At 41.2% G+C, this 13607-nt stretch overlaps 2 protein-coding genes across 2 annotated transcripts; both read right to left on the reverse strand.

Moving 5' to 3' along the window:
• Positions 1-379: 379 nt before the first annotated feature.
• Positions 380-3350, reverse strand: LOC140859440 (probable sarcosine oxidase). Its single transcript, XM_073261220.1, has 2 exons — positions 2748-3350; positions 380-1246 (listed from the first exon to the last, which is right to left on the reverse strand). Exons 1-2 carry the CDS (start codon positions 3304-3306, stop codon positions 555-557), a joined length of 1251 nt encoding a protein of 416 aa, XP_073117321.1. The 5' UTR covers positions 3307-3350; the 3' UTR covers positions 380-554.
• Positions 3351-8046: 4696 nt separating this feature from the next.
• On the reverse strand, positions 8047-9525 carry LOC140859478 (probable sarcosine oxidase). The gene has a single exon (XM_073261392.1). The coding sequence runs from the start codon at positions 9465-9467 to the stop codon at positions 8220-8222; it is 1248 nt and encodes a 415-aa protein (XP_073117493.1). The 5' UTR covers positions 9468-9525; the 3' UTR covers positions 8047-8219.
• Between the last annotated feature and the right edge of the window lie 4082 nt (positions 9526-13607).

Consider the following 13607-nt stretch of genomic DNA (forward strand, 5'->3'; position numbering starts at 1 on the left):
TGACCGGATTCGGATAGGGTGTATACCCATCGGGCCGGATTAATTTTGCCATCCCTAGTTGGAAACACAATTATTAGAAAAAAATATTTAATAGGTCTTCTTTGTCTTGACAGCCATCGAGGATCATCACAGATCATCAAATCAGGATATGGACATGGAATCTTTCCATATTTAAATTCTAAGCACATCCCCTGTTATATTCGTATTTGATTTGAATCATCCCATGCCCAGTATTTAGAAGCCCCAAAAAAAAAAAACTGTAGCTTAATCAGCGTTCAATTTCCCACTGGTTTCACAATATTGGATTCAAATCATTAGTTACTTCTGAAAGCTATTAGCAATATACGCTCAAGGCTAATCCATGATGACATAAGACCAATAAACCAACAACACATGATTCTAAATTAACCAGAGAGATCACAATGTTCAATTGGTATCACAACATGGAGAAGCAGAGGGCTAAGAAATAATAGCTTACAACTGGTGATGTTTTGTGCTGCACTGGACTGAACCACTACAGCAGAACCTGAAGACAAATGAAACTAGAAGGAAGTCTATTCATGGTTTTGGGAGACATGGGAGGATACTTGGTCCTCAAACTCCTTGGCATTCCCCTTTGGGTCCTCCTCAAACCTCCCCAACCTGAAGTGCTTCAGCTCAAACCCTGCGGCCTCTCCAAGGATCGCCAGCTCCGCCAGAATCCTCCCCACCACCGGGCCCATCTTGAACCCATGGCCGGAGAACCCTCCGGCGACCACCACCTCCTTCCCAAACTCCCCGCCGAGGAAGTCGACGATGAAATCCCCGTCGGGGGTCATCGAATACATGCAATCCTGCTTCATGACCGGTTTCCCGGCCTCCACACGCCCCTCCAGCACCCGTTCGATCCATGGGATGACCGAGTCCACCAGCACGCCGCCGGAGCCCGACGCCCAGTCCCTCCGGTCGGGGTCGCAAGGGTGGCCTCCATGCATGGCAATCTTGATCAGCCCTGGGAACTCCAACGACGGCGTGCCATAGATGTAAGGCTCGCCGTAGCTGGCGAACGTCGGAAACGCGGTCTCCGGCGAGAATTCCTTCTCATGCCCCTCCTTGATCTTCCAGTAACAAACGGTCGTGTGCAGAGGCTGGATGGGCAAGACACGACCAGTAACCGCTTTAACTAACTTCTTCATCCAGGCTCCAACAGTAACCACACACTTCCTCCCCCAGAAGCGATCTCCACCGGCAGCTGAAACCCAGATACCTCCTCCTTCCTCGTCTCTTAAGAAACTTGAGAAACCCCTCCGATCTCCCTCAGGTGCTCTTTTTTCCCATATATCTCCAAAAAAGAAAATTAAATGAAAAAAAAAGAAGCAAAAAAAAAAAAATAATGATCAATCTATGTGGTAAAAATTCTTATCTTTCAATTTTTTCTACCTTTCTTTTGTTTTCGTCGAATTTTTTTTTATTTTCCCCTGATTTTTTATCTATTTTTTTTCTTTCCTCAGGAGTCTCAATTGGATGGGAAGCTTAGAGCAGCCGAACAGGAAAGCTTAGATGATGACTATGATTTTATGTTGGGTATTAGAGGATGAGTTATCCTCTTATCTCATGCTTCAAATGTTGACATTATGTTGCTGCTGGACAAAATTTGTCCCAAAATATTATAGTGACATAATCATTATTTTTAAACCATCTCTCTCTCATGCGCTAGGAGAGGAGGCCGTCATATAAGAAAATAGTTTATAGGCGGTTTGGAGAAAAAGGATGAAAAGGAGAAGAGGATGGGAAGTAAGGAGATGAGAAAAAAAAAGAGGAGAATAAATGGAGAAAGGGGAGGAAAAAAGAGAGAAAGAAAATTGATGGAGAAAGGAGAGGAAAAAAAAAGGAGGAGAGAGTAAGAGGATGAAGGAAAAGAGGAGAAATGGATGAAAAAAAAGAAGAAAAAGCGAAAGAAAAATGGAAGCAGGAGAAAGAGAAACAGCGCTATGGAGGAGAGAGGAGAAAGAAGGTGAATTTTTTTGTTATTTTAAAAATTTTATTAACGAAAATAAATGATTGAATTGTATGAAAAGATATCGATAATTAAAAAAATTAGTTTGATATTTTTTAAAATATAACCAATGTAATTGAACAAAAATTTTAAAAAATATTTCAATAATTTATCTTAAAAATATCTCTAAAGAGATCTTTTCACGAGGTGCGGCATCGCACCCAGCTGGCTCCACCTGTATTTGGAATCTCAGCTCTCTCTCGGCATCATTCCACTCTCTTTTTTATACAGCCGCCCGGCCGTTTTTTTATTTTTGGTAAACTGCCGCCCCTCCCCTTCAGTGTCGAGACGAGGAGGAGAGATGGAGTTCTCCGGCGACCGGTTCGATGTAGTCGTCGTCGGTGCCGGGATCATGGGGAGCTGCACCGCCTACGAGGCGGCGAAGCGAGGCCAGAAGGTGCTCCTACTCGAGCAATTCGACTTCTTGCACCACCTCGGCTCGTCCCATGGCGAGTCCCGGACCATCCGAGCCACCTACCCCGAAGCCTACTACGCCTCCATGGTCCTCGAATCCTACCGTCTCTGGGAAGCAGCACAGTCGGAGATCGGCTAACTTCCTTGATCTTCCAGTAACAAACGGTCGTGTGCAGAGGCTGGATGGGCAAGACACGACCAGTAACCGCTTTAACTAACTTCTTCATCCAGGCTCTAACGGCAACCACACACTTCCTCCCCCAGAAGCGATCTCCACCGGCAGCTGAAACCCAGATACCTCCTCCTTCCTCGTCTCTTTGGATGTCCTTCACCTCCATCCGGTCTCTGAGAACGACCCCTCTTCGGATGGCCAATGCTTGGAACATGGCGACGGCCTTCGTCGGCTTGATGACGCCCCCGGCGTCGGTCACCACCCCGATCCACTGGTCGGGCAGTTGGAAGGCACCAGAGAACATGTCATGAAGCTGGCTTCGATGGAGGATTTGAGCATTGATGGAGTCGGGCTCGCAGTTGGCGATCACGCACTGGAGGCTCTTGTTGGACGCTGGGCCGATGTCGAGATGTGGGGTCTTGGTCAGGACGCGGTAGCCGATCTCCGACTGTGCCGCTTCCCAGAGACGGTAGGATTCTTGGACCATGGAGGCGTAGTAGGCTTCGGGGTAGGTGGCTCGGATGGTCCGGGACTCGCCATGGGACGAGCCGAGGTGGTGCAAGAAGTCGAATTGCTCGAGTAGGAGCACCTTCTGGCCGCGCTTCGCCACCTCGTAGGCGGTGCAGCTCCCCATGATCCCGGCACCGACGACGACTACATCGAACCGATCGCCGGAGAACTCCATCTCTCCTCCTCGTCTCAAGACTGAAGGGAGAGGCGGCAGCCTACCAAAAATAAAAAAACGGCCGGGCGGCGGTATAAAAAATAGAGAGTGGAGTGATACCCTACAATATATACATCCCGTTCATACCATCGATCACAATCGCTTATTTCTGTATAATGCATAAGCTATAATTTCTCCATCCAAATAAAGTAACAAACTTCGAGCCAGTTTTAAAAGCCGTAATGCATGAGAAATTATTAGTTGCACCATATCCACGAGCTTAATGATGGACCAATCCAACTAGAACCATTCTCTTTCTTCTTTGTTCGTGTGTATCTAAAAATTATATCCTAAATTATATCCTACACCAGACAAATCATAACCTCTTACTCTTGTAGTGATGCATCGAGATGAGTGCTTGATCAATGAGATATGTAAAACTAGATAGATGTGAAGATAGCCTGAACATTTTCTGCATGCGAGCCTTGCACTTCATTCTCTTTGGATTGAATGGATTTTGCTGATATGGCAACACTTGGATGATAGAATGAAAAGGAAGCCTTTTGCACTACCAAGACAAAGAAATGAAAGGCAGCAGGGCATCATTCCTTCAAACTGTCACAGATTACAAAAATAATCAGATAAGAGACTTCTGACTAGTGAAAAACAAACAACCATAATTAAATGTGATAATGATCATACTACCTCATCATCATCATCATTTAACTTTCTTAATAAACTATTGCCACCCAACATTTGTAATGCAAATTTGAAAGGTTTAATTCAGTCATTCCACTAGTTAAACGGTTAAACCAAAAGAAAATTCTGCCCTTTAATTCTAATTAGTCATGCAATCAACATTATTTAGTTTTCTGAGGAATTGATAAAATGTGAAGTGCCTGTAAATCTCTACTTCCGATGCCATAAGAGACGTGGCTCACTGCTAGTAGCTTCTGTATGTAATCAACAGTGTTCTGGGACATAGTTGTACTATGCATTCATCTCTCATCGGATGCTAGTTTCATCAAGTGAAGATTTTATTGCAGCAAAAGGATAGTCATCAGTATAGAGCAAAAGAACCATCCAAGTTTGATATAGAGCACTAGCAGACATCAACTAAATATCCAAGGGCAATCAGTAGCTGGGAAACATCAGGAGCAAAGCAACTTGAATGCCAAAGCACGATAACAAGGACCTTAGGACATGACATTCGGAAGAAAAACCAAGAGAGGGAAGTCTTTCCGTGAGAATCACCATTTTGATCAACATATGATTGGCTGAGAACACATCCTTTTCCCCTTGATCACCATCACGTATGACGAGTCAGCTCCGACAAAGACTGGTATAGAGTAGCGCGTGCTGGAAGCTTCAACATTTGACTGAAGAGTTGGATGGCGATACATAGTAGACCAAGAATGGCATGTCTGGTAAAAAAATGGCACCACTTGACGTGGGTGAGAAGGATATGAGTGTCTCAGAACCAAGTCGTGCTTGCAGTCCAGAGTTGAAAAGTAGAAATATCATGTGCCCTCTGCCACTTTGTTCCTTGTGTGCATGTGGACAGTGTTTTCAGAAGAATACAGGTCACTCATTGGCATAAGTTCCAAAAAGCCCCAAACAACTCTGGTTCTTTCACTGAAGGTTCTCTATATCCATACAAAAAAATACATTCTCAAGTGCTGTCATTTTATGAAATCATGACACATGATCCAGGAAAGAAAACATAATTCTTTGATTTTGATGAGTAAAAACGGGTAGGAAAACGTATGATAAGAAACAATCATGCAATTATGCAGCAAGAAAAAGGAATATGATGAGGTAACTGTTATGCATCTGCACTAATTACACAGTTCACACATATACCATGTTTGTGTCAACTTTAGTTGTCGATGGGTGTCGGGATCTGGCTGTCACTTTCCACCATGGTCTGTCCTATCTTTACCACATTATTCGGTCTTTCTTGGCTCAGATTTCAGCATCACATGTAGCAAGATCACATGCAACAGATTTCTTCCAACTTTTCAACCCTTGTCTCCTTTCCTAGAACTTGGACAGCATCAAACCAATCACTGCTTTTACTTTTTGGTATTCCATTCTTCTCGTGGGAAATTACATTTGCATTATGTGACCCTACTAGATCCTTAACACTCTACACATCTTCTAATGTTTCATAGGCCAAGATTGGAGTTTTTTATTTCAACATCATTATTCCATCACTCTTCTTGATTTAAAATTTAAATTTGAAATTAAATTTTCTCAAGAGATGTTTGGTTGTTAAAAAGAGATGGGAGTTTTGCAAGAAAAATCCTTTTTTTTTTTTTTTAATTTTAGCAAAACAGGTCCCTTTTGTACTTCAGTGGATCATCATACCTCTGCCTCTGTAAGAACATCTTTACATGTGCACTAATCTGTATTAACCATGCATCCAATACCAATATATGTGCATCGACTATGCTAAATGTGTGCATTCATTTGTTCAAGGACATGAAGACCTAGTAAAGTCCAACAATCTGTCGTTTCTACAAAATAGATAAAAAAGAAAAGCTAAAAAGTATAAACAACTCCACTCACTCTTGGACTCATTTAGATAGAGCCTTATCGAGAAAAGAGATTCATCGGATAGAAGTTCTTCTATATGAGGAGCTTTGTATTCTTGCCGATCCCTAAGCTCCTTCTTCTCCTCGGCACTCAGCTCTATGGCCTTCAGAGATGAAGCTTCAGGTCGAACCCATTTAGGAAGATCCCAATCATCTACAGTAGAGTAGGAGATGAAGAGGAATCACTTCTTCCACTTGTGAGTGGATGAAGAAGCACCAGTAACCAGGGGGGCTACACTCCTTTGCAAAGAGACATACCATCAGTCGGCATATGGATGTCTCTTAAGAGTGAAAAGGGCTCGAAAAGAGGAATAGAAGGTCGGAATCTTGTCTGAGAACAGAGGACAAGAAAACCTACTATATATTTACAAGAATTTGGAGAGACTGTACAAAAGAAAATTCCATAAAATCTAAAAAGTTGAAGAATGAAGGGGGAGATAGAAAATGTAAGACTCGCCCGAAAAGCTTCATCATATACCACTAGTCGGTCGGGAGGAAGACTTTGAACACAAGCATCAGCATCCGAAAGTTCAAGATGAAATTCTTTCAGAATAGAATACTGAGCTCGGATCAAGATCAAATCATTCAAATTTAGCATAGATTGAACCTCACCAGGTGCAGCCAAAGGATTAGTCTTGGATTTGAGATTCTTTAGATCTTTCGCTTTCTTCCACGATGGATTCCTCTCCAACACAAGATGCTCACTCACAAAACCCTCAAAGTTCGTCATAAAGGAAAAGAAATGCAAGAAAAAGAAAAGAGAAACGGTAGAAGACAAGAAAAGTCTATCTTCGATCAAAAGCTCAGAGAAAAGTGTCCAGGAGCACCTCTTATGGTGAAAAAAGGAAGACGATGAGAAGAAAAAACAAAGCTGACCGCAGAAGATTAAAGCAAAGGGATAGCAATAGTGAAAAAAGAGGAGACTCGGGAGAGCAACAGGATGAAAGTGCCAGAAATGAAGAAGAATCTTTTTTAAATAGAGGGACGCATGGCCTTCGAAGGATTTCAAATTGATACGGATTCCCAGTGCATGCCATGTGTCAGCCTCCTATTGGTTATGGGTATACTGCCAGTCTCTGCATTAAATACACCACAGTGAGATGAGGCGTCCGCACAAATTTCAAAATAAGCTCATGATTATATCATCGTCGGCTTCATCTGAAAAACTGTACATAGATATCTGTTTGAAAACAACCATCAGAAAAATCTCTTCATATCCTCTACCATTTAAATGCCAAGTAAATACTCACGTAGCCCGACCAGAGCTCGGATTAGGGAGTAGGAGGATATGTGTTGGAAAAATTTTGGAGTGGATCAATAATATGAAGAGATTGACTGAATATTACGCAAAATCTACCTCAAATTTTACATAATTTTGCCATCCCACTTACTGACTATGACTTCGACAGATCCCAGGTACGTAACAATTCTAAGCCCCACGCTCCTCTATCTGTTGGTTCTACTAGCTGATTTGAGCGTCAGAGAATCTCCACCAGAATAATTTTCGATCCGAATTTTTTTGTAGGTATACCAGTCGAAGGCCCCTATTCACACCCACAACTTCAGTTAATCTAGTGCCAACGAACTTTAGCATCAACAGAGCTCAAAGGCTTCAAGTCGGCTATATGTTAGCCTTTCTTTGCTTCTTTCTTTTTTTCCAAAGATGCTTTTGCTTGATTAAAGGCATATATATTTCTTATTCATGATGTGGTCAAAGCTCTTAGCCCTTAGGATTAGGTGAGAGAACTATATGAGCTGAGCTCATGGAATGCATGGATTAAAGGTGAACACGGAATAGTAAGGTTGAGTGGACCTCAAGGTGCCCATAGACAAGCAGTTGGCTCACTCAACCAACATTTTGAACTTCTTTATGATGTTTGAACCAAATTGCTTGAAATTATGAACTTCTTTATGATGTTTGAACCAAATTGCTTGAAATTATGAAGCATGACTTTATGTTTTGAGATATAAATCCAGATGCCAATTTGGTGAGCCATAAGTAAGTGTTTAGCTTTGTTTAGCTTTGTTCATAAGTAAGTATTTAGAAGCCCCCCAAAAAAACTGTAGCTTAATTAACGTTCAATTTCCCACTGGTTTCACAATATTGGTTTCAAATCATTAACTACTTCTGAAAGCCTCTAGCAATATACTTTTAAGACCAATAAGCCAAGAACACATGATTCGAAATTAACCAGAGAGATTACACTGATCAATTGTTATCACAACATGGAAAACCTGAGGGCTAAAAAACAATAGCTTACAACTGGTGATGTTTCGTACTGCACTGAACTGAACCACTACAGCAGAACCTGAAGACAGGTGAAACAAGAAGGAAGCCTATTCATGGTTCCGGGAGACATGGGAGGATACTTGGTCCTCAAACTCCTTGGCATTCCCCTTTGGGTCCTCCTCAAACCTCCCCACCCTGAAGTGCTTCAGCTCAAACCCGGCAGCCTCTCCATGGATCGCCAGCTCCGCCAGAATCCTCCCCACCACCGGCCCCATCTTGAACCCATGACCGGAGAACCCTCCGGCGATCACCACCTCTTTCCCAAACTCCCCGCCGAGGAAATCGACGATGAAATCCCCGTCGGGGGTCATAGAGTACATACAATCCTGCTTCATGACCGGCTTCCCGGCCTCCACACGCCCCTCCAGCACCTGTTCGATCCATGGGATGACCGAGTCCACCAGCGCGCCGGAGCCCGATCGCCAGTCCCTCCGGTCGGGGTCGCAAGGGTGGCCCCCATCCATGGCAATCTTGATCAGCCCTGGGAACTCCAACGACGGCGTGCCAAAGATGTGAGGCTCGCCGTAGCTGGCGAACGTTGGAAACCCGGTCTCCGGCGAGAATTCCTTCTCATGCCCCTCCTTGATCTTCCAGTAACAAACGGTCGTGTGCAGAGGCTGGATGGGCAAGACACGACCAGTTACCGCTTTAACTAACTTCTTCATCCAGGCTCCAACGGTAACCACACACTTCCTCCCCCAGAAGCGATCTCCACCGGCTGCTGAAACCCAGATGCCTCCTCCTTCCTCGTCTCTTTCGATGTCCTTCACCTCCATCCGATCTCTGAGAACGACTCCTCTTCGGATGGCCAATGCTTGGAACATGGCGACGGCCTTCGTCGGCTTGATGACGCCCCCGACGTTGGTCGCCACCCCCATCCACTGGTCGGGCAATTGGAAGGCACCAGAGAACATGTCATGAAGCTGGCTTCGATGGAGGATTTGAGCATTGATGGAGTTGGGCTCGCAGTTGGCGATCACGCACTGGAGTCTCTTGTCGGACGCTGGGCCGATGTCGAGATGTGGGGTCTTGGTGAGGACGCGGTAGCCGATCTCCGACTGTGCTGCTTCCCAGAGACGGTAGGATTCGAGGACCATGGAGGCGTAGTAGGCTTCGGGGTAGGTGGCTCGGATGGTCCGGGACTCGCCATGGGACGAGCCGAGGTGGTGCAAGAAGTCGAATTGCTCGAGTAGGAGCACCTTCTGGCCTCGCTTCGCCGCCTCGTAGGCGGTGCAGCTCCCCATGATCCCGGCACCGACGACGACTACATCGAACCGATCGCCGGAGAACTCCATCTCTCCTCCTCGTCTCGACACTGAGGGGGAGGGGCGGCAGTTTACCAAAAATAAAAAAACGGCCGGGCGGCTGTATAAAAAAGAGAGTGGAATGATGCCGAGAGAGAGCTGAGATTCCAAATACAGGTGGAGCCAGCTGGGTGCGATACCGCATGTGCTTACCTCGTGAAAAGATCTCTTTAGAGATATTTTTAAGATAAATTACTGAAATATTTTTTTATATTTTAGCTCAATTACATCGGTTGTATTCTAAAAAAATATCAAACTAATTTTTTTAATTATCGATATATTTTCATATAATTCAATCATCTATTTTCGTTAATAAAATTTTTAAAATAATAAAAAATTCATCTTCTTTCTCCTCTCTCCTCCATAGCATTGTTCCTCTTTCTCTCACTTTCATTTTTCTTTCTCTTTTTCTTCTTTTTTTTCATCCATTTCTCCTTCTCTCCTTCATCCTCTTTCTCCCTCCTCCTTTTTTTTCCTCTCCTTTCTCCTCCCCTTTCTCCATTCATTCTCCTCTTTTCTTTTCTCCTCTCCTTCCTTCCTATCCCCTTCTCCTTCTCATCCTTTTCCTCCAAACCACTTATAAACTATTTTTCTATATGACGGCCTTCTCTCCTGGTGCATGAGAGATAGAGATGGTTTAAAAATAGTGATTATGTCACTATAATGTTTTGGGACAAATTTTGTCCAGCAGCAACATAATGTCAACATTTGAAGCATGAGATAAGAGGACAACTCATCACAGCCTCTAATACCCAACACAAAACCATAGTCATCATCTAAGCTTTCCTGTTCGGCTGCTCTAAGCTTCCCACCCAATTGAGACTCCTGAGGAAAGAAAAAAAATAGAAGAAAAATCAGGAAAAATAAAGGAAAATTTGACGAAAACAAAAAGAAAGGTAGAAAAAATTGAAAGATAAGACTTTTTACCACATAGATTGATCATTATTTTTTTCTTTTTGCTTCCTTTTCTTTTCATTTAATTCTCTTTTTTGGAGATTTATGGGAAAAAAGAGCACCTGAGGGAGATCGGAGGGGTTTCTTAAGTTTCGGTTGGGGTCTTTCTCAACCATATAGGATTTTGTAAGAGTTGTGCTAGTGTGAGTAGGTCCTATGAGGTTTTGAGAGCTTAATTTTGGTAGAAGTATGAAACTTTATGGGATTTGAGGAAGAAACTAAATGGATGGATCAAAAGAATTCTATTCTATGAGAGAAAAAATTAACAAACACTACGAACAAAAAAAATAAACAGTAGCCAAAAGGCTAAGATGAGGAAAGGTTGATGGACCATGAAGGAAGACCCCATCATGGTGGAAGAAAGAAGAGAAAGGGGAGGAGGAGAATGGGTGGAAAAATGAGAAGGGAGAAGGAGGAGGAAAGAAAGGAGGAGAAATGGATGAAAAAGAAGAGGAGGACGAGAATGGAAAAAGGAAAGAAGTGGGAGAAAGAGGGACACCAGCCATAGAGAAGGAGGGAGGAGGAAGGAGATTGATATTTTTATCATTTAAAAAATTTCATTAACAGAGGTAGATGGCTCGACTACATCGGAATATATTGATAACTAGAAGAACTAGTTTGGTATTTTTTAAAGTACAGAGGATGTAAGTGAAATTGAACTAAAGTAGAAGGGGTGTTCTTATAATTTATCCATATTTTTATATAGTAATACTCCTATACCCTACAATATATACATCCCGTTCGTACCATCAATCACAATCGCTTATTTTTGTATGGTGCATAGGATATAATTTCTTCATCCAGACAAAGTAACAAACTTTGAGCCAGTTTTAAAAACGAGAAATTCTTTGTGCATCACAGGCAATGTAGAAAATCCGATGTAAAGTACACCACTTTATGTGATTGGTCCACATAGCTACCGCTTTTCAATGCACATTTAATGCCTATAATTCTATTTTTTCATTTAAAAATTTTATATGATGAAAATATCCATATCTTTTGAAAAAAATTATGACATCCTGTGAAATATTATGACTTTCTAAACGCAAGATGTCATAATACAACCCAAAAAATTATAATATTCTATGCATATTATGATATTCTGCATCAAATTATGACTTCCTACATGCAGAATGTCATAATATGGTCCAGGACATCATAATATGGCCCAAAATATTGTAATATAAAAAAGATATTTTTGTCCGACCATATTCCAATGCGCATTTGCCTGTAGCTTTACTTTTTTATCTAAAAATTTTGAATGACGAAAATACTCTTATTCTTTAGAAAAAATTATGACATTCTATGTGCATATTATGATATCCTGCATTATATTATGGTATTCTGTGAATAAAAATTATGACTTTCTGCGTGATATTATGATATCCATTTCTAATCTAGTTTCTATATTATTCTATCCTAATTTAATCTGCATCAGCTCTTAATTCTAGGCAGCCCCAGACAACTTGAACCCATAGCATAAGATTTGATTTATACGTAACTGAGGATGTGGCAGGTTAAATTGGGTGTCATGCGAATTGGATTGGCTGGGTTTGAGTTAAGATATGTCAGGTTGATATGTGTAAGGGATTACTCAAATGGACAAATATTTTAAAGCTAAATTTGGATTTTAACTTATGATGGGTTAAAACTAAACAGTTTTGGATCACTCAAGCCTCTATTCTGAATCCAACATGACTCCAAAATCAAAAGGATGCATGGGCCAATAAAATTTATATAAAGAAGACATTGGTACCATGATCTCTTAAATCAACTTGCCTGTTTTTACATAAGTACTTTTCGCCATCCACAGATAGCATTTTAGCATCTTGATTTTTTTAAATACAGCACCAGATATTTTCAACCCAAGTTTATAGCGAGCATTTCCTTATAATATGCCTTGTTCATTAGAGACAATATGAAGATAAACATAAATATTATTTTTAAAATTTAACTTTAATATAACTATCATAAAATATATCTTATCATCTTATCGAAAGCTTATTTTAAATCAAAATCTAGATCAAATAAAAATAACTAAAATAAATTTTGATATATGTTAATATGAGCCATATCCGGATAGGTTCAATCAAATAAATTCCAATAATTTTTTTATTTAGCCAAGAAATATATAAATCCAAACCAAATAAACTAAAGGTTGGAGTAATTTTTGATTTTGTCTCGTTCTAACTCAAGTTGCACGTTGTCGGTCGAGATGAGGTTGCTACGGTGTCATAGCCACTAAATTTGATGAATTAATTAGCAATAAATTCTCTTGCGAACTCGAAATAAATATACAATAAGGATTTTGTTTGGAAGACTGGCTAACTTCTTTCCTTTTTATCTCCTTGTCATTGGCGATCTATTCCAAGTCCACGTAGGTGGGGACGACCTACCCAAAATCCAGAACTAAGACTTCAACTTATTAGACCAGAGGGCTGGCCATCATTTTCATGTAACGTATCCCATGCAAGTAAAAAAAATTGGAGAGATAAAGATTTGAGTGTTCAAATTGGATTGATCGGCTCATAGATGTCACAATCATATGACGTTTTTAAACTATACTTAAATCATCCTTACCAATGGATTTGATAAAGATGGACTTCGATATTGGCATGAATTGGATTTTATTGCTGAACCTCAATCACAAATTGCGACTTATAAAAATCAGCAACCAACTATGGTGTGCCAGCGTGGAACAAAACATCCATTTTTCATGGATCTTGAGGCCTAACTAGTGATGTGCATCAAATAATGTTTTTTTTCTTTTTAGGGGTTGGGGGTGTCAAGGAAGATAGAAAAATAGAGAAAAGAAGACAGAGAAGCCAAGATAGGCAAAAAAAATCAAGGAAGACGTAGATAATTGCAACCCATGGAGTTCATTTGCAAAAGAAAGGAAAATTTTAGGGTATCAGTGAACCTTGCAACTCATCAAAGTTGCTTCATCACTGGCGGCATAATTTCTCTCTCTGTTCACATGAGCAACTACGAAGAACTCTAAATTTGAAATTATATGGTGAATGTCCATGAGGAGAGGATTGAGGATTGTTCTGTTCAATTTCTGATTCATCTAATCTATGACAGCGTTAGAATCTCTCTTAAGCAAACTTTTGGGACAGTTCAATATAAAACTGCTGCCATTAGCCCTCCCCACATTGTAATAAATTTTAGAAAAGA

This window comes from Elaeis guineensis, chromosome 7 (assembly GCF_000442705.2).
Source record: "Elaeis guineensis isolate ETL-2024a chromosome 7, EG11, whole genome shotgun sequence".
NCBI classification, from domain to species: Eukaryota; Viridiplantae; Streptophyta; class Magnoliopsida; order Arecales; family Arecaceae; genus Elaeis; species Elaeis guineensis.

What these genes read in the sequence shown, in the direction of transcription:
- LOC140859440 (XM_073261220.1), bottom strand. Translation starts at nt 3,306, where the DNA reads ATGGAGTTCTCCGGCGATCGGTTCGATGTAGTCGTCGTCGGTGCCGGG. An exon ending in AAGAGACGAGGAAGGAGGAG is followed by an intron (nt 1,247 to 2,747) that starts GTATCTGGGTTT and finishes AGGAAGGAGGAG; the next exon opens with GTATCTGGGTTTCAGCTGCC.
- LOC140859478 (XM_073261392.1), bottom strand. Translation starts at nt 9,467, where the DNA reads ATGGAGTTCTCCGGCGATCGGTTCGATGTAGTCGTCGTCGGTGCCGGG.